Genomic DNA, 26730 nt, shown 5'->3' with positions numbered 1-26730 from the left:
TTTTTACATTTTATGATGTTGTTTATTATTATATTTATCATCATAGAACGCCCTCCACTTGCGTTACATTTTCCAGTCTCTGTGAAAAGTTTCCATGTTTATTCTCACCTTTGTTAAATTATAACCACAATAAGTGGGCAGATAAAACATCGCTATAAAGTAACACAAATGACATCATGTGTTTGACAACCAGGGTCAGGTCAACCCCATCCCAGGATACAGCCGTAGAAAATCCCATAAAACTAACCCCTGGATCTACAGTCTGGAACTGATTCTGTCCAACGCAGATGATGATGTAAAGCAAAGAAGAGTTAACTGTTTTTATTGGGCTTTTATGACTGTATTCATTTTTCTTATCAAGACCTGGAATCAAGCCCTGTCCACCGCCCTGCTTGTTTCAAGGTGGAGCACCTTTAGCCCACGGGTCTTGGCATGCTTTTCCAATAGGCATTGCGAGACTACAATTCCCATGATTCCCAACCTTTGTCTCTATGATCCGAGACATACGTTATTCTTCACAACAAGGAGGAAGCAGAAACAGACCGCATCCCAACGCGACAGTCGTGGGTCTTCTAGACCATTCTAGATCTTTCCTCCTTAAAAGTGTAAGAGACGCAGAGGGCCGTGTTTAAGAAGCAATTCTCGGGGCAGAATTTCACATGAAGTCTCACTGCCATAGCAATAACAGAAAAGGTCCAATCAGCAAGAATTAAGATTATTTTAAGTAACTTGATTATAAATCTTCCGCTGTATTTTTATTTATTTATTGTTAACTCTTTATAAGAAGTCGCCTTTGGTTGTCTAAATGTGCGTGCTACGTAGCGTTAAACAGTTAAGGGTCTGGGGGGGGGGGAAATGGCTAAATAGTGATGCTGAAGAAAACTTAAAAAAATAAATCAATAAAAAAGAAAAAAGAGACAAAAAAAAAAATTCCACAGTAATTTCAACAATTCATAACCATGTGCTTTCCAGTAAGTTGATTTACCAGTCTAGTAACCTTAACCCCTTAAGGACAATGGGCGGTCCCTAAACCCTTTGAAAACAATGCATTTTGAGACCGTACATGTATGGGCTTTGTCATTAAGGGGTTAAAGAAACTCTAAATCTAGAGAGTTAACCCCATTTTTTTTTTTAGACTTATTCTATGAATCTATTGTTTTTTTTATACGAGCAAGTGCCAGCGTCACCCAATTAAATCCCAGTGGTGAACGTACGGCGTCATTAAGCCAATCCTTTTCTTATGTTTAAAATCCACATCTAGCGTATAGAAAGGGTCCCTGTCTCTTTAAATCTATGCAGCATAACACATATACCCTGAAAATTCCCTGCCTGCATTTAAAAACCCCAGTTATCACCTGCTTTTCTTACCCTAAAGCAATGGAAAAAAAAAAAAAAAAAGTTTACATGAACTTCCTAATGAAGTCTTTTTTTTTTTTTGTTTAAATAAAACTTCTTAAAAGGATCGGAATTAAAACATTACACCTTTATACGATTTTGAGGCTGAATTCCCCAATACCGATAACATTGATCAGCAGAAGCGGTAACCATAATGATTTAATGTTGATTGGTGACGCGAAGGCTTTATTACCTTTCGTTAATTAAGGCGTTACATTGTTTGTAAGGACGATTATCTACGTTTTCATCGTTAGAAGGTATCGGCGAGATAAATGTAAAAAGGGGTTTTCTTGTAGAATATTATTTTTCAGCTTAGCAGCATTAGAATGAATGATAAAACAATTTTACAAAATATGTATTTAATCACGGCCAAATGCTAATATTTACCTTTATTAAGCCTTGATATAAAATTTTAGCTTTTTAAAACATTTTTATGCAGAACTATTAGTGAGAATAATAAGCCCAGGGGGAGAAAAAACAGTATATATTTATACATACACATACATATACACACACACCGACGACACGGAACACACCAAGTAAACCGAGAGAGGTTTTATCAAAATACTTTATTCCGGGGGTATGCTGTGTCCCCCAAAAATGTCCCATGTCTACAGAAACACCCCAAGAGACAGCAATGCACTGGCTTTAATGTGTGTTACTAAATAATGCCCCCCACTTTCCTTCCCAACTAAAACAACCTATTCCTTAAAAATAAAAACGCATAATTCTCGACCAAGAACCAATCGAGAAAAATATTTATATATTTATAGGTTTTTTTCTGGGTTTTTTTTTTTTTTTGAAGTTCGGATTGGGACAGCATTCAGGGGGTGAGTAAAACCCAATTCTGGGACTCGGCTCACTGTTTTTTTTAACAGCGAAGACTGCCTGAGAAACTACAAAAAAAATTCATAGGAAAGAAAAGAAAAAAAAAAAACTAAAAACAAAAAAACTGGACACATTCATAAACAGCAGGAGAGGGCAAAACCACGTCAAATAAGATTTTAATATTTTAATCTCCTCGTCTTCTTTCTTTCCGCTAAAAGTTGCCTCTTGTCTGGTCCAACCAGAATACTGGGTAGAGAAGTTTGTAAACCGGGCTCTTACTGGAAATGTCCTCTAAAGCAGGGGTGGCCAGAATAAAGGAGATGGTAAGAGGGGCGATGACACGGCCCCCCAAATCCACCACGGCTGTATTCACGCTCAAACGGAACGTATAAAACCGAGAGTCTCTTTCCACCTGCGCGGGGGGCAGCGCTATACTTTGCCGGGGATTTTGGCTCTCTTGCGCGCGATGGCGTCCTCCACAGCTTTGAGTTGTTTCAGGAGCTCCTCTCTGCGGGACAGCGTGCTCGGTTTGCTCCCTTTGGCGGAGGCGCCCGGCGGCACGGCCTCGGGACCTTTTCCAGGGATACTGGTGACTTTGCTCGAGCTTTTTGGAGGTGGGGACAGAGGACGTTTCCTAGGGGAGAAAGGAACGGAACATTGTCTGGATCCATAGAACACAGCAGCAGACAAAAAATAGAGACTTATTTATTTAGTTTATTTAGGGTTTCTGTACATTATACCTCATTATGGAACAGCTTCTTTATTTTTGCCAATAGTAAGAAATAAAGAACTATTTTTTAACTATATTATAAACTTTAGCGATTCCAGTGGCCTGGATAAAGGAGGGCAGAATGCACCCTTTTGCTCAGATATTAAAGAATCAGTGAGTTTTTCAACTTAAATAAGGCTTCATTTTGTTTAACACTTCCAAAATTTTCAGAGAATATACCCTATTTTTTCGTGTATTATCAGGGAGATTATTCTCCAATTTTATTGACCGAGTTGAAATAGAAGTTACGTTTTCAGGAGATATACTGTACTTTCATGTGGCAGAAACTCAATGCCCCTCTATTCAATTATAAACAGGGGATTGTCGAAGCCGAGCGCGATCACAATTTGGTTAAAAGCCCCAAATCATAAACAGTATCTGGACTTTGCAACCACTAGAATAACCTATAAAGCTTAATGGATCTCTCCTCTTTCTTGCCGACCGCAGAAGGAGTCACTCACCTGTCTGTCTGATTGGGCGAAGGTTTGGCGATCGGTGCTCTCTGGCGGTCCGACCTTGGCGAAGGAGGTTTGCCAACCGGCTTCCGATCTCTGATTGCTGTCAGACAATTAAAAAAAACATCACATTATTTTCTTAAAGCTCTGTTACTAACTGTGGTGATTCATCTACTTTGTTTTTTCATATCGGAGAACCCCAATTTCTTTCCCCCAGCGCTCATGCCATTAAAAGGAACATCTGTCTTAAAGTATCACAGGGTTCTGCACCCACAGAAGCCTCAATAATGTGTTTAGAAACAGCAGGAAATTCTAGATTTTGTGATGTCTGGCTCGCTGTTTGAATTATACATTGTGCAGGGCTGTCTTTTATAGCGTACAATGAAGGCAGGGAGATAAACAAACTCCCAGCTTCGGTGAATAAACTCTTGGGAAGCCTTCCATGAGTAGTTTACAACTGGTGTAAATCATACAAATGTGTCAAAAGGCCACGGAACGAACTATGTACAAACAGGCGTAACTAAAAGAATACACTCGGAGGTAAATACTAGGACTCAGGGATATGCCGGCTGAAGCATGGACAGACATATTGTTTCACGAAAATAGAAATGGTTTTCGTTCTTTGCTATTTAAAGCCAATAATCCAGGATTCCACAACTCAAAATATACACATTTAGTCTGAAAATAGAAATACAGGTAAGGTGGTAGCTATTTTTTGCATCCTAAAATCACCAATAAAATGTCATTTTATGAACATTAAAAAAAAAGGACGCCAGCGAAAGCCTTGTGTAAACAGCTTCAGACTAACTCAACGCCAAGTCTGTTTGGTTTGGTTTAGAAGGGAATCCATCCATAAAACCATAACTTCAAAATAAAGTTCAAGCGTTAACAGTAACCTTTAAATCTAAACATAGAAGGTGCTTAGGGGCACCCCGCTGGTTAGACAAAACCGTAATGAGATAAAAGGCGAAAATAGGGCTCACCCATTAACATTCTCCAGGGGACCCTGAATTTATCTCTCTCTCTCTCTCTATATATATATATATATATATATATATATATATATGTTATAAAATATATTTATAATGATCCTCACCTCTGTCGGGTGAAAGAGCTGCTTTTTTGGCAGGCGGAGACTCCTGCCTCTCCTTGTCCGATGGTTCATAGCGCTTCCTACTCCCTTTATCGGTGGCCTAGAAGAAGATCCAAAAAGAAAAAGTTGAAAAAACAAAACAAACCAGGCCATGAAATAAATTGGGATCAGCATTCCTGGCTTCCACTGGATCAATGCGAAGAAATACCCAGTTGGTTAAAAATACATCATTTATCGCGACTAAGTGACGTGGAGTAAATAGTGCGCGATGCCAAGCGTTTGGATACAGTGCCACTCGAGTTGTGGGTAAATATCATCTGCAGAGAAAGGCCTGCCGGGGGCAGAGAAGTTCACGGGAATCATGGTTCCTGTTTAGTGTCAATGATCTGGAAGGTCACAGCGGCTGGCAGGCGGCGCGCTTGACGTGAAGCAGTTAATGGGATTTCCAGAGTAAACTCCACTTTTGATTCATAAACTTACTGTGGCTGAGAGCCAAAAGTGACGCAGAATGCCCCGGCCCTGCACCCCCCTCTCCATGAATCCCTGGTTAATATTACATTAGAAACACAGCACAGAAATACTTTAAACCTATAAGGAACCGAGCGTTATCACCAACTGAAGAGGAATTTCTCAGATAAGGAACGGCAGCTATGAACGGCTCCAGGGACGCCTGATCACCTTGTTCAGCAGCGTCAGTTTGATGTCCTTGTGTGCGCTGAAGCCGCTGGGGGCCGGTGTTGGAGCAGGACCCTGCGGGTTGGATTTGTTACTGGTCGGCAGCTTAGGGACTTTTGCCGGGGCGGTTTTGGGAGGCTGCGCAGCCGCGTCACGTGTGCGCTTCTCGTCTTTTGCACGTGGCTCTTCAGTCTTTTTCTTCTCACCTGTAGCTGCAATAATAATAATAATAATAAATACAACTGAGTATTTTTTTTTATGATTCTTTTACCAACGATAACATTGATATGACCTAATGTAATACATTTCTAATTTATAATCTAAATTACTAGAATATATTATTAATGTAGCCATTATTCTACATTCTATAGAGTTTCTGTGTACAGAGTTACAAGAAAGAACTTCACCGGGCTGCACTAGCCTTATTGCCCACGTGTAAGCTGGGGCCACAGTTAAGATCAAGGCAAGCGTGTTTTCTACAGTAATCTTTATAAGCAATGTAAAGTTGCTTAAAACATTAGCTTTTATTTTTTTTTTCATTTTTTTTTTATTTATTTGACCTGTTCTTTAAACCACAAATAGCACGGCTTCACCTTTCTCCTTCTTGGCTTGGGCCGGGGTCGGAGAGCGGGAGCTGGCGGAGGAGATGGGGCTGGCCAGGTCGGCGTACATGTCGTCGGAATCGGCGCTGCGCACCGAGCTGCTGCTGGACGACATGCTGGAGACGGACGAGACACTGCTGACGCTGAGCGATCTGAAACACACACGGAAACGTGTAGGTGGAAAGCCGAGCATCTGGAGACCACGCTGCTGTAGGGGGGTCTATTGGGGTTGGACAGGGAATGGTTTTGTATCCCAAAAATCCAGCCACAAAGCCTGGTTTCTGATGCTACTGTCTGAAGATTTCTGGAACAAAGAAGGCATAAAATAGCCCACGAAAAACAATTCACATACAAGCACCCACCTTGATTTCCTGATTGTTGGGTCACCAGGAGGAAAATAGGGAAGAAAAAAAAAAGACCTTTGTGAGTTTGCTGTATGAATACATAGAGCTCGTTTGTACTGTAAAAAGTAATTAACCAAGATCCAATCGCATTGCACTCCCCTACGCCGACCAATGGGACAGCCACGCTCGACGTACCTGGATTTCCGAGACGCAGAAAGAGAGGGTGAAACGGAGGCAGATGTGGAACGCGAAGATCTGGACAGGGAGCGGGAACCAGACTGAGACCTGGAACTGGAGCCACTGTAGCTGCTGACGCTGCCGCTTATACTGCCGCTCACTGTCCGTCTGGGCGAAACAGGAAAGCTGATGGAACCAGCGTGTGGGATAAACACATGGCGTCCATGAAGAAAATCCTCCACTTACCTTCTTGGTGGAGCTTTCCTCTTGGTCTCTTTTTGCCGGCCGACTCTCTTCTCCCCGCTGGGTTTCGCCTGCTCCGGGACGGTCTTCGGAGGTTTCGCGGTTGCAGCCGGGGCGGTGGCAGGTGCTGGCTTCTTGGCATTTTGCTTCTCCCTGAATCAGACATAAATGGGGAACATGAGCTAGGACAATGACCTGCGGCCAAGACGTAGTATCCCGGAACTTCAGAGTTTGTCCTGCTTCCGCCGGCCGTTCTTACCCCTTCACTGTAACAGATGCAGCTTCTCCTTTGGTCTTGGGGGGACCTTTAAGTGGGGCCGGTGACGGGGAAGAGGAGAATGATCGGGACCTGGCGGCAGCAGAAAACATTATCAACAGAGACCTCTTAAGACAAAGAAGACGGATCGGTGTCATGGTGCATTTATTAATGGGATGCCAGCTTCTATAGAAGTATAATTTACGACCGCAATACTCATAGTGACTTTCTTCGATACAGATTCATCAAATACCATAATGATGGTCATACAATTGGAGGGTCTACGGAATTTATGTTCCAGGAGCTTAGAAACGAGATCTCAATGCATGCAGATCATAAGCCCTATAATTTAAAGCTGCACTTGGCACGTCTCTCTCAAATTAAATATCAATTAAACCGCTGCCTCTTCCACTCGCAGACAGACATGGACACGGAAAGGTGTAAGTACATTAATGTCATCTCATTGCAGGGGCAATTATCTTAACAATGAGACCTAAAGTATCAGCTTCCGGGAACAAGTAATACCAGTCGGACTAGTAAGAGTTCCACTTTCATGCCAGAACTATCGTCACGCTCTGCCCGGCAGTGTCTAATACATTTACAGCGCACCCGGCACCAAAGACATTTTAATAATAGCAATACAATTATTTCCTTTATAAAAAAAAATTAAAAAAAAGTTTGGTGGTTTTTAGTAGCAGATTTTTGCTTATGGCGTAGCTAAATGGGGTGTGCTTACCTAAAATATGGACTGTGGTGAGCGGATGGCATGGTAAATAGTATAGCCTTATGTATTGATCAGCATTGTCCTTACAAAGAATGTACACCGATGTAAAGTCCATTATATTATTTTTAAATAAGCTGACAGGTCTGGTTTAGGAGAAAGTCTCCGAGACGCACTGAAGCCCAAATAAAACGGGTGGGGGTTACCTGGATCTGCTTCCAGAAAATGAGCTATGGCGAGAAGAATGACTGGAATAAGAGCTGTAAGAGGATGATCGAGAACGCGAGGACCCCGAACCAGAATACGAGGAAGAATGAGAAGATGATCTAAAACGAAATAAAATACAGAAATAGAAACCTATATGTAAAGCAGCGACTTAACACATTGCACACATACACTGATCTTCGGACAGACTGCTCCTCACATGGCATCTACGATGGGGAGTTGTAGTTGAGAAGGTTAAGAATGCTTCGGTCCAAATAACAGAAACAAAGACAAATAGTTGGGCGTATTTTGTGGCATGGCAGCCTGAGCAGATAAGGCCCCTTTATAACAGAATTATGACTACACCCCTTCTACTGACGTAAAGAAAAATATATTCCTTAATTTAAAATCACAAATAAAAGCGTGTATGAAAGAACAACCCTGTTTGAAGCAGAAGCAAGGGAAGGCAATCATAATCGGCACAAATACTTTGTGACAAGTCAGTGTTAGATCTAACGGTACAGGGTAACTGTTTCTAGAAACGGCAAAAAAAAAAAAATATATGAAAAGGTATATATAAAAATTCAGAAATAACATCTCATGATCAAGCGATAAAACATCCAACTTGCTCCTCGGGTGTATCGGATACGGACGGATAATCCTAGTGATTTTGTGCGCATTGATACATTTGAAGAGGGGTCTATTTATCGGATGATCCGGTGTGGGAAGTGCTAGTTTGTGGTGCGTCCGTGTAGTTGTACGTAAAACGCCCGGACTGTATCACTTCTTACCTCGATGAATTGGATCCGGAATCGGACGAGCCAGATACTCGCCGTCGTCTTCTCCCTCGGCTTGGTGACGCGGAGGCACCGAGCTTCTTCTTCGGGGACTTGGATCGCCGCCACGGGTCCTTCCACTCATCGGCTCTTTTAACCTGCGCTGGACCAGCGGCCGTCGGGGCAGCGGTTACCGCTGGAGCAGCTGGATTCACGGCGGCCAAGGCTGGGGACGGAGCCTCCTTCTTCGGCGCTTCATTTGGACGGCTTAAAAAGAATACGAATAAGAGTAAGAATACACACAAAAATAGAAGTTACAGGGAAAAAAAACACAAAAACCCCTAAATGACTATAAAAGTGTGGATTCCAGGCCAGAAGAATCCTCTCCAAGGCTCTACAACTCCCGCTCTGCAATCTTCACTGATGGATCATGGGTCATAGAGAAAAATTAGCATGAAATACCCTGACAATCCCTCAGCAGGGGGAGCAGGTATGATGTCAGAACCGGAAAATATACATTTGAATAAAAAGAGATAACAAGAGGATAAAATAATTTACGGATTGGCCTTTTCTGCTCTTCTAGACTAATAGAACCTGAGGATAACCAAACAAAACCAAGGTAACCGGCATTGCACGGAATCCAGGCGCTCATCGTGGGTTACGGTCTGGTTGAGCGGGTGGAGAAGAACGAGAATTTGGATTATTTATTATTTTTTTTAACCGGAGAGAAGCATGAAAATCAGAGCATCTTCTGCCAACCTTGCAAACAAATGTCAGCTGTATTCTTCTTACCACACGTGAAACGTACAAATCTGGAGCAAAAAGATACACTCGCAGAAAGGAACGCGGGGACGTTATTTACTCATCACAGAAGTAACCGTTTGTGTTGCGATACGGATCAGTCATAACCGCCCGGAGAAACCGCTCCGTTGGCGAATGACGTTATCGAGTCACATAATCTGAGCGGATTGCCATGGCTCAGATTCACAGATAACTTTCCTTTTTTCATAGAAGTTTCTTCTCCTTTGTGTTATTCGAATAAACCGGTTAAGCTACTTTGCTTCCATATTTACAAAGAACGAACTTTCCGACTGTGATTTTTTTTTTTGCATTGCATAAAAAAAATAAATATGAATAACACCGTGAAAAAACCAAAACTACGTGCTACTTACGTGAGGTGTAACAAATAATAAATTATTAAAAATAATACTTCCCTAATATGGACCGCAGCTGCCCAAAGCGCACTCTCCTCAAAGTGTGAAATTACAAGCGAATCAGAAATGTATGGGGCGCAGGTACATATACAGGGAAAAGAAAAAACAACACAATATAGTGTAGACGGTATGTTCAAATGTGATGGTTAAGTGATGTATTGCACTCACAAGTAAAGAGATAAATCCAACCCATCAATAAGGACTGTACAAGGCTTTAATATTCTTCAAATGAAGATCTAAAGAACAAACTTAAAATAGTGCAGTATCTTTAGGTAAAATAAATATACCAATGGGAATGCACTCACAGATTTTCCATGCACAACGTGCATATACAGGTATTTTGATTAAAATTCCATCAAAATGAAGTCCAATTGAGTCTTTCTTTCTACGCGTTTCGCCCCTTGGGCTTCTTCAGGAAAATCAACTGGTACAAATATCCGTAAATGTCAAAAAACAGCAAACAAAAGGCGAACAAAAGGAGGAGAGACCGCGTCACCTATAATCTTGAATTTATCTTCCGAGTGATGTCTCCTGAGGATCTTCAAGATTATAGGTGACGCGGTCTCTCCTCCTTTTGTTCGCCGGCTAACTTTATTAACAAACGGGAGAACAACTACATCTTTCAAACTAACAGACGAGACGCGATGACAACAAAGGGAAAAGGTCAAGACGCGATGACACACGGAAATACACATAGAAACGGCTATAAAAGAGCAGATATACGAAACGGAAATACACACAGATTGCTGTTTTTTGACATTTACGGATATTTGTACCAGTTGATTTTCCTGAAGAAGCCCAAGGGGCGAAACGCGTAGAAAGAAAGACTCAATTGGACTTCATTTTGATGGAATTTTAATCAAAATACCTGTATATGCACGTTGTGCATGGAAAATCTGTGAGTGCATTCCCATTGGTATATTTATTTTACCTAAAGATACTGCACTATTTTAAGTTTGTTTTTTAGATCTTCATTTGAAGAAAATTAAAGCCTTGTACAGTCCTTATTGATGGGTTGGATTTATCTCTTTACTTGTGAGTGCAATACATCACTTAACCATCACATTTGAACATACCGTCTACACTATATTGTGTTGTTTTTTCTTTTCCCTGTATATGTACCTGCGCCCCATACATTTCTGATTCGCTTATAAAAAAAATAAATAAAGATGAAGTCATTGCCAAGTCCAAAAAAGCTTCTAAAATCTATCACCGCTAAATCTGGAGCGGCGTACTTAAAATATTTGGAAAGATGACTTTTCCCCACTATACAGTTGTCCGCAATGAGCTAGGATTATGGTTATAGAACAGGGGCGTCCAACCTGCGGCCCGCCAGCTGCGGCAGGACTACATCTCCCATAATGCTCTTTCAGCTAAGGGGCTGGCTGAGGAGGATGGGAGATGTAGTCTTGCAGCAACTGGAGGGCCGCAGGTTGGAGATAACAACTGAGGCCGAGTCGGCGTCATTTAAGGAGAAATCAGCAGGTTACATTGCTAATGAATTAACGTAGAACATGCAGGTGGTTGTAACCATCTCTATGGATATTAGAATTACTTTTGCCGTAGAAACCTCCTTGCCGGGGCACTTGTTGGCACCAAGACTGAAAAAGCCATGGTGGTTTCCAGTGGTCTTGGCTTGAGTTTTCCATATCTACAACACGTAAGTGTGACCGAGGCGGGCGTGAGCCGTTATCAGGTCATTACCTAAAGTAACCTACTTCCTCGTGCTCGTTTAGACAAGAAGTGGAAACGTACATTCAGGCAGGGATCGCGGGTAACGCTCCCGTTGCCTCCCATGTTCCCCTGGCCTATGACAGTCTTTGCGTGTAAAAAGGTGCGATTTTGCAACCTGCCAATGTGACTTAAAGTATTTATTTCGGCATTTCATTGAAACTACATGGAATACATCTGCATAAATTAACACGGGCACAATAGACGGGCAGACGCTAATTTCATTAAACTATTTATAGGCTGATGAAACCTCACAGCCCATGAGCTGCAGAGACGTGTCCACAAAATGAAGAACCGCAACGCCGATTATTACTTTAAAGGTGCTGTTCCACTTAGACTAAACACTAGTGTGCTGAGCAAGTATCCCCTAGCACAGGGGCGTCCAACCTGCGGCCCTCCAGCTGCTGCAGGACTACATCTCCCATCCTCCTCAGCCAGCCCCTTAGCTGAGAGAGCATTATGGGAGAAGTAGTCCTGCAGCAGCTGGAGGGCCGCAGGCTGTACACCCTCGCAGATCTGTCATTTTGCTCTCTCTAATGGAAGTTAAATCACATACAAACAGAAATTGTTCAGCTTCTATGGCAACAGCCCATTAGTGCCCACTTGCAGCTTCCTTTAGTGATAAGACTAGTAGGTGGAACAGCACCTTTAATGTTTAATATTTTACCATTTTAAGTTTAAGCCATCAGCAGAAGGCAAGTCACCGGAAGAACATGCAAAGATGGACATGCGCCGTTTTATTAAATAAAATGTAAACAATAATAATTTTTTTTTTTTTTTAAAAGGATTCACAGGTGTTGGATATGCCTACACGGTTTATTTGGAAATAGCAAAAGTATCGCGGTTAAAAGAAAAGAAAAAAATAATCTTTTGGGGGGCGCTTTTGGGATCGTAATTCCGACAAAGCTTTAGGGGCTCACTCGATCTCCCATGACCACCAAATGAATTGCGCGTGGGCATTTAATAAGCTGTTGGGTTTCATTCTTTCCAAGGTGTGCGTGACAGTACGTTCCAGGCAGGAATTGCGTGCAATTAGCGTTTTCCAATCAATGAATAATTCATTTCATTTAAATACAATCTGTACCGATTCCCACTAATGTATAATGTAAAACGCACATTAATCTTGCACAATAAAGCGATTAAGTCACCTAGAGAGTGGATTTGCACGCAGGGGAACGGCAGACTGCGGCATGCCGGCCGGCGGCGTGCTGCAGAGCGGTTGGCGAGTGCATGGTGGCAGCAGGAGCGGTGAGAAGCCGGAGGCCGACGGCTCAAGCTATTTTTAGGAAGCTGCTGTCTAAACGAGGAAGTGAAATTCATCTCCCTTGGCTGTGATACATACACCTTACCTTACGTAACGGGCCTGCCTTCCTCTTATTTGCATAATGGCCGACTTATCTGTGACCCTATCCCCGAATGACATCACTACCTACTTGTTTTTCAAGCGTGTTGTAAATTTCCAATATTACATCGGACTTCCATAGACACCATTACAGCCAAGAGCAGTCTCACGTAGCTTATGTTTAACCTCTACTGTTCCCAGATAGGTAAACGACGCTCCGTTTAGACAACCTGTTGCATTAAGCCTTGGAGCGTTTGAGGAGTAAACCAGGGATTATGGGCTTAAAAAACCCCCCAAAGAAAGAATAAAATCCCGTTAGCGCCTAAATGTTTCTAGACGGGCGACGAAGACAAAAGCATGAATACGTCCGGCAAAAAGAGGATCAGAGGATACAAATTATGGCCATCTCGGCTTTTAAAGATTAGAACATTAGAATTTTAAAACACCGCCAGTCTCCAGCGCTCATCTGCGGCCAGAAAACTGTAGTTGAACTGCATTGGTGAACGAAGGACCGAATGCGAATACAGAATATTTTTAAATGTTCAGAATTATATTATGACTTGATGGATGGCTAAGTGCAGTAGCCTGGGATTTATATATTATAACACACACTAACTGGCCACTTTATTAGGTACGCCTTGCTAGTACCGGGTCAGACCCCCTTTTGCCTTCACTCTTCGTGGCATACTTTCTACAAGGTCTAAAATATATTTATTTAATATATAATATATATATGTATTTAATATAATATATATATGTATTTAATATATAATATATCTATTATATGTATTTAATATATAATATATCTATGTAATAAATATATAATAGATATATCTTTAATAGATAATAGATATATATACGTTTAATATACAATATATATAATATTTAATATACAATATATACATACAATATAATACATTATATATAATACATTATATATATTACATTAGATTGTAACTTGTTTGAGCAGGGCCCTCCTCACCATTGTACAGCGCTACGGAATTTGATGGCACTATATAAAACAAATATATAATATTTTTATATATTTATATATTAGATTAATAATATATATATATTATATATAATATTAAAATATATTTATATATTAGATTATGTATTATAATATATATCATAATATAAATATAGTTGAAATCCATTATCTTGCTCCTACAAGCAAGAAACGCACGACCCCAGGCAGCGGGCGAGACCAGGCATTATGTCCTCGGCTGCCCAGGACAACATAAACACCCGCCTATGAGCCAACGTGAAGTCCGGAGTTAGCAAAGAGTAAATATGGAAGTGATTTCATAGACACGCACTCAAACCCCGCAAACAATGTATTCTTCTATTGCAATAACCTGATTTCATCTCATTGTTTACCTGTCACATTAAAGTAATGCAAAGGGCTTGGCGATGCCAGCTTCGACCTCAAACATGGGCCAGCTATCAATTACCGTATGCCTTGCTGCGTTAATCACATCCATAATAACAGCTAGAAGGGCTTGCTTATCAGTGTTCGTGACAAAATTAGGTTAAAAATGGCACAGACATGACCTCACGGCACTGGCATCTGCATAAAAATCTCAAGACTGTTAGTGTACGGCGGCATTTAATGCCAAAGCATCAGTGGAGCATCCCGTCTTATAAAGTTTATCTAAAGGTTCCAACTTGAAAAAGGTTCTAATTTTGGAGAACGTTTAAAAAAAAAAAAAAAACCCAAATACTGTATGTGTGTATATATTAATATTATATATATATATATAGTACATTTTTTTAAAAAAATTAGATTTTTTTTTAAAGAGATAAAAGGAGGTTATAGTTGCTAGAAAGTTAACGGTATTGATTAGAAAACTGAAATTTTTTATGTCAGGTTGCAAGGTGTTATTAGTTCACAGGATGTGGACATGATGTAACAATTGCATCATAATACTGGAGAGTTACTTCCTAGATAGGAGGAGACCGGATGCAAAGCAAGTTTATTCTGTGATGATGCAAAGCTCAGGGGGGTTCTGTAAGCGTATAGGGAATTATTTTAAACGTATGTAAGAGAAGTATGCCCTAATAACCCTGCACTAACTGCCACCCCTGTGCGCTATTTTTGGTGATGGTGAAACCAGGAAAGTAGGAAGTAGAATACTTTTTTGTATATGTCACAAATGCTTCCTAAGCATTGACAAGAAGAGAGAAGGAATCTCAAGCCTGCCGTGGAAGTACCGGGGTGAAGTGTACATATTAACTTCGGGGGGGGGGGAGTGGTCTCCGAACCACAATGTCAAACACCAGGCTTCAACCTCAACGATGCATTGAAGTAAAACGCACGGGGGGTGAGAATCTGTTTTAGGATGAAGTCCTCTTCCTTCATCACTTGCCCAACAGTATTAGGAAGAAGGCCTAATGATACGTTAAAAGCTCACCATGTCAACCCTTTACGGGGATGGCTAGTTTGTTAGTATACTGTGATTGGCCAGGTGGCGAGCCAATAGGAAACAAGGAGCTGTGAAACGCGTCAGGAGCAAATCTGCCCCATGACAGAACGCATCTCGCTTTGAAAGGAGAAAAGGGTCACCTCCAGCTCCCGGGTTTCTTCTTATCGGCAGACATTCCGATTCATAAACACGGAGCGTACACTCAATAGATAGCGCTGCCGTGAAAGAAATCGCTTGTCTTTCGCAAACAAAGGCCCATTGTTTATGGAAGGATGGGAAACGATTACACGTGGAAGCCATGCCCATTTCCAGCCGCACCGGGAGCTATATTTAGAAATGCTATATTTAGAAGGCATGCCACCTAATAATAGAAACACTCTTCTGGCATATACTTTGGGAAAACACACACACTTGGCATGAATATCTGGAATTACAGGTATATCAGATTGTGGGGTAATTTCACATCCATAATGTCATCACCAGAGATATTGTTACACATGCAAAAACAAAGCCCAGATCAAAAACAGCTTTATGTGTCAAAGGTCACCGTCGGGAGCAGTCACTCAGTAAATGCCCCTGCTGGTGGCCACATGACTACCACTTTATCAGTAAGAGCGAAGCCAGAGTTTGTTTGTTTATTTATTTTTTTTCTGAAATACAACCAGATCCCAAAAATATCCCACTCCCCTTTATCTCAACCACACTAAACAGAAGCACATAAGGCTACGCATGCGCAATAACCGATTGACATCGGGGACCAAGCTGCCCTGGAATGGAAGACGAGACAAACAACTTATTAAGGTTTAAGTCTCTAAAGCAAAAAGAGCACTGAGACTAGACGGGCCGAATGGGGCCGATCTGACGGCAGATTGTGCAATGCAATCCAGTAAAGGCCGGCAGCATTCTCGGGTTGCCATGTCACTTGGGCAAGATTGTCTGCCGGTGACGCCAAGCCGCCATATCTACCGTAAATTACATACATTCATATAGCGGGCACCTTTCTCAAAAGAATGTCTGTCAAGACCCTCCACGGGCATCACGTAAAACAAAGGCCAGAACACGGAGCTGTACCTCAAGGTCTGTAACAGGGGTTCTAATTAACCATCTTTATGCCAATAACCTCCTTTTATTTTATAATGAATAATATAGAAACAGAGAATACATAAATCGGCATTAAAGCCCCCCAGATACTGCTCCTATGAGTGTCTCTGTAAATGCAGGGGAGGAAAAAAGGGAAGAAAGCAGCAGGATAGGATATTAGCTCATTGTCAAACTATGCCAACTTTTGCCACAGATCTGGCAAGTTAAAATAACCCCCCCCCCCAAGCGTGTTCACAGGCTACTGGAATGAACGTGGCAAAGGCAGAAGCTGTGATGGCGACTGCCTTAAAAATAAAGGGGGAACCAAAAGCTTGTTAAAAAAAGGGGGGCAATGTTAATAAATTGTTGTAATTAAGCTATTCAGCTTCATGGCTCTGCAGTCATCCGTTCACGAAATATACCGTGCTTCCCAGAGAGGGGACGAGGGAACGTGATATGCGCGGCTCGGTAGTGAAAGTAAAAGTTACCTCCAGGAAATGTTTATGATGTCATTATTACTACCAGGAAGAGCGACAAGGTAAAAAAAAAAAAAAAAAAAAAAAAGACCATTCAAACAATAAGCGTACGAGAGACACGCTAAGGGGAACACCATGCGTTCAACAGTCCCACGCTCACAATAGCGGTATTATTACTACTCAGGGAAATACAGCCCTGCCAGCCCCAGCTGGGGAAAGTTTGCTGAAAAATCCAGACACTGGAGCTTTTAAGTTAAAATACTTAGTTTTACGAAGTAGAGGGAAGTCAAAGGAGGAAAAACGGCAGAAAACGAGGTCATGATCTAATACTAGAGGACCAGCGGTTTAGGTGAAATTGGAAGTAAAGTTTTAGTTTGTTGAGGGGGGTGGTAGATAAGTGGGACAGCCTCCCAGCAGAAGCGGTAAAAAGCAGAGGATTTTAAATATAGATGAAATACATAGAGCTCCCATGTTTTCCAAACAAACTGGACATCACTCATGTTGGGTACAATGCTTGATATGCAACCATGTATGACAAGAGAACTGCACACAAACCCCCCTGTAACTGATAAGAAACGGCAAGAAGGCCACATTGATAATATAACGGGTTAATGCGGCATCAGCATGAACAACAAAGCCAGAACAGACAAATCCCATGTAGCCAAGAACCCATAGATATTACGGCTACCAATCGCTTCCGGGCTCCTAAACACATTGCGCGTGGCTCCTGGACACAGCAGGGGTGGAAGCAGGCAGAGTAAGAGCAGCGCCAATAACCTACCTGGGAAGGAGCGGAGACTTTATCTTGGTCTTCTCTTTGTCCTTCTCCTTTTCCTTCTCTCTGTCTTTTTGTCGGTCCTTTTCATCCTTTTTGGTCCTCTCTCGCTCGTACTCTTCTTTCCGCCTCTGACGCTCCTTTTCCCTTTCTCGCTCCCTCTCCCGCTCTCTTTCCCGCTGGCGGCGCTCCCTGTCTCTGTCCCTTTCGCGTTCCCTCTCTCGGTCCCGCTGTCTGTCTCTATCCTTTTCACGCTCTCTCTCCTGGGGGGGGGGCAATAAGGATGGGTCAGATTGCCTTCATCAATTTTAATGCAGAATATGACATTTTCATAACTTCCTTGATCTTTGAATATGACTCACTCGATATCGATACGGCTCAGTCTCTGTGTACTGTACTCTGAAATTCTCATACTGGCCGCCACGCCAGAACCGATCCATTTCCATGTCATAGTACGGATCCGCATAGGGGTCGGCGGTACTGAAAAGTAAAAAATAAATAATATATATATATATATAAAAATAAATTTAAACATAAACAATGCTTTGTCTTACTTTGTAATCACATTCTATGAATTGACGGTTGTAAAAATACCCAAAATCACGTTACTGCATCATAACGGCGTTTATAAGGTTCTACAACCTCGTGATCTCCAACTTCCGTTTCAAAACCTAATAACAGATGTCTGAAGTGGCTCAAGAACTGGAACATAGCATTAAAAAAAGTTTTATGGCCTCAACTCAAGTGCCAAAAAAAGCACGTGGATAAGTCCCATGTTTTGGCACACCGACAGAGTGTTTTTCCAGGCATGCTCGTCGGTTGCCGCGCGTTGCGTTCAGGTAGCATGGGCTGTAGTAAGCGTGTGCAAGCGGCTCACTTCAGAATTTCTGTACTTCACAAGTCGCTTTTAAACATGCGAGAGAAATAATTGTTTTGGGGCACTTTTGCATAGAAGGAAAAAAAATATTTTAATAAAAAAAAAATGATACGACGCACCCAGTTTCGCGGACTTCTCTGGTTACTCTGTAATTCCAGTCTCTGAAGTAATCGTTCTCTTTGTCGAAGTCTTGTTCGTCCTCGCCTATCGTCACCGTTAAACGCTTCTCTTCAAAGTCGGGCTCCTGCTCTTTGCGCATTGTGGCTTTTTTTAGGACCTGCGAGGACAGTCGTTTAATGATAAAAGGCAGAAACACACAGAAAAAAAAATCTATAACTTGTTTTACCCAAGTACTACAGCACCAGCCTTCTCCAGGTTAAATAATTTTTTATGTAATGAGGTCATCAAGATGAAATATTTCATGTCATCATACAGCGAACAAAACGCTGTACTAGTGGTGTTCTGCCCCCGGCCCCTGCTCACCTCCTTTGCTTGCCGGAGTCCCCTCTCCCAAGCGCTTTCCGCGGGGGGCTCTGCTACAGGTGGAGGAAGCAGCTCATCCGTGCCAGGAACTCCCTTTTAGGATAAAGTAAAGGTTAAAAAAAATACATCCAATAAACAAAGAATGGGAAAGATGACAGAAACGATGACATTACAAAGCTACAAATCCTTCACACAAACAAGATCTGACACAGATAAAAAATACATCCCTTGCCACGGAGCCATTAAATGTGGGCTTTCTTTTAGCACAACGCACACATCTAGAAGCAAGCGGAAGTGTTCAGGCGCAATGCCGGCTCACCCAAGGGTTTGGAGGTACCAAGGGAAGGGTCACAGGCTGAGGAGTGCCGTTTGAAGAAAAAGGGTCCGGCATGGAGATGAGAGAGTAATTCCCTTTATCGTTCATCCCGGGATGGATAAAGCGGCAGTTCATACCCCACGTGCAGTTACCTAAAAGAAAGATTAATAAAACATTAATGTAGCATCCCGCTGGGCGCTCCAACACGGAGTCTGAGGGAAGACCCTCTAGATTTTCAGCTTGCGAGCCGGGCTCTCAATGTATCGGCTCGTCGGACCCTGCAAACGTAAGGAGCGCCGCGGGAATAGTTGGCGCTATATAAATAAAAGATCATAAACCGGGGTACAATTAGCGCCGATACAAATGTATTTCACGCGTACCGAAAACGCGAGGGAATGAAGGACTATCCGGGAAAGCAGATCCATTAATAAATGAATTAATTTAATTAATAAACGGTGCATTCGTTGACCGGCTCAGACTTCCCCCGGGTACGCTATTAAAGCCTTCCGATTGTTATCGCTACATCTTATTTATAAAGATTCCGTAGCGTTATTACACTATTTACAACGTTATTAAAACAAACAGCGTTTAACGCAACACTGGCAGAAGTACTAAGAAGTGAAATCGACTCTTTTGTAACTGGTTGATGCAATCAAAAAAGCAGTTACAAAGAGCACGGAAAACACTTCATTCAATTAGTTTTGGATAATTTTGAGAAGTTTTTTCTTTTATAGGAAAAGCGTCTGTAAAATATCTTGCGTTCTAATGTAAGGGAGGCTGCAGCCTCGTCACAGGTGCGGCAATCTCGAAGCGGCCACCTGTGCCCAACACGGACAGCTAGTTTGGGCTTTAACCCCTTGGCGACAATGGCTGTTTTACAGTGTTTAGCTGTAATATTCTTAACTTTTTACTTTATGCACACAAAATATATATAGTTTTTTTTTTTCCTCGGGACAGGCTTTTTTTTTGATTATATCTGCAAATTTAGTATAAAAATGTAACCGAAAATGATGACATTTTTGATTCCTCAGACTTGTTCATGGATTGCGGAAGCCAGAAAAAAAAATACCCCAGCTTTCCGAGCACCATTGGGAAATAACGGCTGCCCCCTGGTGGCCACGTACAGCTATAGCAGGTTGGGTTGAACATAGAATCTGCAGGCAGATCGGCCCCGTTCGGCCCGCCTAGTCGCCTGTTTTTCCTGCTGCAAAGACTCAAATGTTAAACCCTCAGTGTATCAGCCTTTTGTTTGCACTCGTCACGCAGCCACGTGCTCCTGACATAGAGCTCTGAAGGGTGTGCGGCCTCATTGCTGCACTTTGGTTTTTCCCCGGCGTTATTAAATATGCCCCGTCTTAAGAACTTGTGATTAAAATGCCTGTGAATGGAATTTTTTATCATTCACAAATATGCCTCGTGTGAGTAACGTAAAAAAAAAACCATGAACATTTAAAGGGACCACATAACCATCACGTGCATTAAAGAGGGTCCCTTTAATATGATGGCGCTGCCGGTACCGCCGGACGATTGGCTGGCCAGAATAAATGACACTGGGGCATGACACAGATCTAAAAAAGCTGCTTGAAAACGCATAATTCGAGATTAACTTTTTTGTTTGGTTTTGCCCAAATCATTAAGAATGAAGGAAGAAAAAAAAAGTATATTTGGGAAATATTGACAGTAATGCTTATTTTCCCAAAGTTTCCATCCACGAGTCGTTCTTAAGACGGGGCATATTTAATAACACCGGTGGAAAAACCAAAGTGCGGCAATGAGGCAGCACACCCTTCAGCGCCAGGTGCCGGTGGATGATCGCGGGGCGAGCGCAAACAAAGGGCAGGAAGCGGCGACGTTACTCACACGATAAACAATACGGCGGGAGGAAAAAGCCCGGCACCTTAAAAGACACCGTTTGGCAACGCTTTATCCGCTAACGCAATTCTATTTTGACGGGGAGCGGTTTATGCAATAATATTCAGACGTCATCGAGCGTGTGTTGGCTTGCTTAACCCTTTGCACACTGGAGGGCTAGGAAATTTAATGCAAAACAAGCTAGATATGATAAATAATAATAATAAAAAAGTCAAAAGAGCTGAATTAAAAATGCAAAAAAAAGCTGGGTCAAAAGCTAGTATTTAGAAAGTTTTGGTATACGCCACAGATGGGGACAAAAACACGGCAGAGCCGGCTTATGGAGAGGCATCCGGGCAAATAAGACGCGTCGCTGTTGTCTCTTTTGACAGAGAATACTTTAATAACCTGAAGTGATATTCTGCCAATAACGGCATAAATAACAGAAAGGCATCGAGTATACCCAAAGTTTATCCAAAAGCGTTTGTTTCATAATGTAATCGATCGTGGAGCGCGTTATTTGCCGGTCTCCCCGCTCTCACGGGAAGCAACGTCGTCTTACAAGCCGGTGTTTGCTTCTCCAAGTAATTCGCTGGATGAACGGTGAATTAACAAAAGGCTAAAGCTCTGCCTCCCGTGTACCCGGGGCTAGTACCGTGCAGAACAGGCAAAGCGCGGGGGGGCGTCGGGGGCGACGACATGAACATACATAAATACAACAGCTTTAAAGTATATTCCTTGCCGTTATGTTTAAAAAAAAAAAGTAGGATAACGCTTTTGGGCATGCAACAGGACAGCAGCAATATTTTACACAAAAAAAACGTTTTTGCAGGTCTCTTCATCTATATACCTGCCGGCACGGCCTCATTTTTATAAAAAAATGAAAAGGTTTGGACATAAACAGCATCTCCACAAAGCCCAACATCCCCCTGGGAAGAGCCACGCACTCAGAGAATGGAAAGACTATAAATGATACCAATTGACCCATTTAAGCGCTCAGAAGATCAAAGAGGTGGCCAAGAAATGTCCCCTACTATCTGAAGCCTTCCCTGATCACCCCGCCATAATAATAAAAGTTACGCATCGTACCCTTCATGAAGAATCGGCAGGTGAGTCTCGGTCTGGTCTTTCTCTCGTTGGGGTCCTTCACTTCTCCTTCTTCCAGATCGTCGTCCTGAGGATGGAGATACACCAACAAGGAAGAAATCAACAATCCGATATGTTCAGATCGTTAAACTGGGTAACCTTGTTTAATATCACAATTTAATATTTGATTCCCGATTTCAGTAAAGGTATGTTTACAGGTTCGCTAAAAAACAGGATTATTTCCAAGAAACAAGACTCTAGTCTCATCAATCCTCACGGAGCCCCAGCCTCTCACATAAGTAGCAGCGAGTCAGTATCTGCACCTAAATGGGACGCTTTTGGGGGTCACGCATACAAAGAAATTCTGGTTTAAGGTTTGAAACAATGTCTTGTCACCCTAGCAACCAGCCAAATGTCCCAAGACATAGCCCAGCTGTTGCTATGGATATAAAGCCACTTTTCAGACTTTGCACCGGGACATGGAATTGCAGTGAAATACTTCCTTGGCAGAAGCAGATGCCTAGCGATTAACTGACGGAGCGGCAATCGCCGTACAGTAACCGGCACGGTATGTATCCCATATTACACAAAAGGCTTTCCCGAAATAGCAAAATGTGTTACAAGGTCATGTGTCTACATGAAGCGGCCCGTAGGGTTTGTGTAACTAGGTTGTGTTTTGGTTTCGTGTCGGTGTCAGTTTGCATATAATTCTATTTTGGTGTCTGCTTTCTAAACCATGCGCCGGTTTACCAGCACCATTCAGTAAGTCCCTACAGCGAGTACAAGGAAGCATAGAACGTAGAATCGTTTAATATTACACGCAACTTCTTTAAAGATCTGAATGACCTCAATGATGAGCAATGTCATTCCTGCTCTGGGTAAGCGATGGACAGGTAAGAGATTGGGAATGGGGCATAGTGCTAGGACAATAACACCGCTGAGAAATAATAACGTGTATTATTAACCAGAATGTGAAGTGTATTTTCCAATTCTCTTTTACAGATTAAGGGTCTTTGAAGCCCACCATAAAATAATTGAAGCAGGACACAGAACTCACATCTATTTCGCCTTCATCCATTTCTCCGTCATCATCCTCCTTTTTATCTTTTTGGGCTTCAGCGTCGTCCTTCTGGTCTTCTTTTCCATTTGGCTTCTTGTCATCTGTAGGAGAGTCTTCTTTTTCCTTGTCCTCTTCATCGTCAGCTGCCAGTTTCTCGGCTTCCTCCTCTTGAGCGGGTCCCGTTGGGTCTTCTGGCACCTCCTCGTCATAGTCCAGTTCATGTTCATCCAGTTCTCGCGTCACGGAGGAGGCCTCATCGTGTAGATCCGCGGCTCTTTCCTCCTCTTCGTTGTGATCGGGGGAGGTCGGGTCATCTGGGATCTGCTCATTATCCGAGTCCTGGGACTTTGACTCACTCAGATGGTCTTCTTCGTCTGAATGCCTAGAATCAGGCTTAGGAGAACTGATCTCCTTCACATCTTCATCAGAATGTCTGTCGGGGCTTGGAGAAAGGATTTCTTGTGGCTCTATTCTCATCCGATCCTCCTCTTTATCCAGTTCCTGATCCGAAATTTGGTCTCCGTCATCCTCATCATCTGTGAGCGGGGGCTGTATTTCATCGGGAGAAAGAGGGTCCTGGTCAGAACTCTCTGGCGTAGCCATCTGTATCCTAAAACAATTTAAAACATTTGATAAGCTCAACAAAGCAACTTCAGGCGGCATCGATCTAGGAAGCTAAACTCTCTTGCCATGATGCTGTTCTAAGCAGTCCTAAATGCAGTTGCCCACCAACTATCAACCACGGCTTTTTGGTGGCAACAAACTCTGGCTTTAACAATGAACGACAACTCACTCGGTTGAACGCTTCTACACATCGTCAAAGCCTAAATAATAATACTCGTAACTGTCATGTAACTTTAGCCATTAAAGGAACACCTCCTTCTCCTACCGCTACTAATTTCTCTTTGCGCAGAACAAACCTTGCTCTTGTTCGTGGCTCAGGGCCGCACAGAGTAGGGAAACTTACCGTTACAGAGGGTGATTGTAATAGAATTTCTGCTATTGGATTCTTACCTCCCACAGGCGTTACCTTACATTTATCAACATTAAAAAGGACACTCCATCCATCTTATGCACTTACGATAGTTGAGTGGCACCTTGAAATTTTGACCCCCTTGCATGAGGGGACTACAGGGTTTCTGTCTGGCTCTTTTCACCCCCATGTAGCACCTATCTGTAGGGGGTATATGGACTGGTGCCCTTATGCTCCAAACCCTACACACACTCCTATCTTTATCGTGTTTTTAAAGCATGCCGAGGGTATGCCAGCGACCACACGATGCCGGGGGGGGTTAGAGCGGATCGCTGATGGACGTGGATCAATCGATTAAGGTACTCCGCGGGCACTTCATTGTCTACCTGCTTATAGCGCATAAAGCCCCAGGACATGCAGTGAATATGGGGCAACGCTGGGGTCCCAACAGCTGACGGGTGTGAATACCCTGCAATCCACTCCACCTGACCGTTTCCCGATACCCGGAACACGCTTAGTGTCAGGGCGCCGTCTGCCACACACATAATTATTTTTCTCTTACCGATGATCACTGGGTTGGGGCATCAGCCGGTGACGGTAGGAAAGAGACCAACAGGAAAAGCCTGTTCTCTTTTGCCGTTAGAGAAGGGGCTATGCCATCAAGTGCCCTAATTCTACTTACTACGGGTAGCTCCTCACACACATACACACACTGCAGGGACAGTATACCCTTTACCCCCCATCCATACACTGCAGGGGCAGTACACTGGTACCCCCATACACACTGCAGGGGCAGTACACTGGTACCCCACACACACACTGCAGGGACAGTATACCGTTTACCCCCCATCCATACACTGCAGGGGCAGTACAACGGTACCCCCATACACACTGCTGGGGCAGTACACTGGTACCCCCCTTTACGCCACATACACAAACTGCCGGGGCAGTACACCATTTACCCCCCATACACACACACTGCAGGGGCAGTACACTGGTGCCCCCCATACACACACACACACACACACTGCAGGGGCAGTACACTGGTACCCCCCATACACACACACTGCAGGGGCAGTACACTGGTACCCCCCATACATACACACTGCAGGGGCAGTACACTGGTACCCCCCATACACACACACTGCAGGGGCAGTACACTGGTACCCCCCATACATACACACACATTGCAGGGGCAGTACACTGGTACCCCCCATACACACTGCAGGGGCAGTACACTGGTACCCCTCCCCCCCATACACTGCAGGGGCAGTACACTGGTACCCCCCATACACATACATACACACTGCAGGGGCAGTACACTGGTACCCCCCATACACACCAGGGGCATTACACTGTTACCCCTCCCCCCCATACACTGCAGGGGCAGTACACCGTTACCCTCCATACACACGCGCTGCAGTGGCAGTATGAGGGCATCTGTGGCTTTTTTACCCCCAGCAGCGTTAATTCTGCTGCACAGCCTGCCCGTTGCACTGAACTCACGGCCTCCCTGGCACTCGGGCCTGGCCCTTACCCGAAGCCCGGCTCTCCCGGACTACCGTGCACCCGGCTGCCTGGGCCCGGCTCACCCCACACTCAGATCTGCCCATTGCCCTCACTTACCTGATGCGGATAGAGTGTGCTGTGGACTCCTCGGTCGGGCGGCACACCGGAGGCCAAGCGGGAGCGCGATACACGGATCCCCCTACAGGCTCAGGCCGACCGCCGCCTGACGTCATCAGCCAGCGACGTCGATCATTCGCCTTTCTCTGTCACACAGCGTGCGGGTTAATGCTTCCGCGTTTGGCCATGTTTAGGGTATCAGTACCTGGGTATGTTCCTATCATGGTGTATTTGGGGCGTCAGGGTGTATTTGGGACATCAGTATCTGGGGTATTATATGTATTTTCTGTATTAGTGCCAGGGTATATCTGAGGTATCAGTATCTGGGGTATCGGTATCAGGGTATATCTGGGGTATCAGTGTCAGGGTATATCTGGGGTATCAGTGTCAGGGTATATCTGGGGTATCAGTATCAGGGTATATCTGGGGTATCAGTGTCAGGGTATATCTGGGGTATCAGTGTCAGGGTATATCTGAGGTATCAGTGTCAGGGTATATCTGGGGTATCAGTGTCAGGGTATATCTGGGGTATCAGTGTCAGGGTATATCAGGGGTATCAGTGCCCAGGTGTATTTGGGGTATCAGTGCCCGGGTGTATTTGGGGTATCAGTGCCCGGGTGTATTTGGGGTATCAGTATCAGGGTATATCTGGGGTATCAGTGCCTGGGGTGTATTTGGGGTATCAGTATCAGGGTATATCCGGGGTGTATTTGAGGTATCAGTATGAGGGTATATCTGGGGTATCAGTGCCCGGGTGTATTTGGGGTATCAGTATCAGGGTATATCTGGGGTATCAGTGCCTGGGGTGTATTTGGGGTATCAGTATCAGGGTATATCCGGGGTGTATTTGGGGTATCAGTATCAGGGTATATCCGG

At 43.4% G+C, this 26730-nt stretch overlaps 1 protein-coding gene across 2 annotated transcripts; it reads right to left on the bottom strand.

Moving 5' to 3' along the window:
• Nucleotides 1–1945: 1945 nt before the first annotated feature.
• Nucleotides 1946–25956, bottom strand: ZC3H18 (zinc finger CCCH-type containing 18). 2 transcript variants are annotated; one of them, XM_053448706.1, is made up of 18 exons: nucleotides 25855–25956; nucleotides 23253–23865; nucleotides 22199–22283; nucleotides 19262–19410; nucleotides 18943–19035; nucleotides 18579–18736; nucleotides 17945–18062; nucleotides 17589–17845; nucleotides 8554–8805; nucleotides 7765–7884; nucleotides 6841–6930; nucleotides 6585–6734; nucleotides 6180–6506; nucleotides 5809–5969; nucleotides 5219–5427; nucleotides 4544–4640; nucleotides 3454–3550; nucleotides 1946–2857 (listed from the first exon to the last, which is right to left on the bottom strand). In XM_053448706.1, exons 2-18 carry the CDS (start codon nucleotides 23856–23858, stop codon nucleotides 2653–2655), a joined length of 3174 nt encoding a protein of 1057 aa, XP_053304681.1. In that variant the 5' UTR covers nucleotides 23859–23865; nucleotides 25855–25956; the 3' UTR covers nucleotides 1946–2652. The 2 variants fall into 2 exon arrangements, with proteins under 2 accessions (XP_053304681.1, XP_053304682.1); XM_053448707.1 differs by having other exon boundaries at nucleotides 5219–5421.
• Between the last annotated feature and the right edge of the window lie 774 nt (nucleotides 25957–26730).

This window comes from Spea bombifrons, chromosome 10 (genome assembly GCF_027358695.1).
Source record: "Spea bombifrons isolate aSpeBom1 chromosome 10, aSpeBom1.2.pri, whole genome shotgun sequence".
Lineage (NCBI taxonomy): Eukaryota > Metazoa > Chordata > Amphibia > Anura > Pelobatidae > Spea > Spea bombifrons.
The sequence above is the reverse complement of the archived record's forward strand: the minus strand, read 5'-3'. Positions and strand labels throughout refer to the sequence as shown.

Excerpts from the sequence above, each read along its gene's own strand:
- ZC3H18 (XM_053448706.1), bottom strand. The coding sequence starts at position 23,858 with ATGGCTACGCCAGAGAGTTCTGACCAGGACCCTCTTTCTCCCGATGAA. Across the intron at positions 17,846-17,944 it reads CTGAGCCGTATCGATATCGA|GAGAGAGAGCGTGAAAAGGA; the intron begins GTGAGTCATATT and ends CCCCCCCCCCAG. Across the intron at positions 7,885-8,553 it reads TCCGGATCCAATTCATCGAG|ATCATCTTCTCATTCTTCCT; the intron begins GTAAGAAGTGAT and ends ATTTCGTTTTAG.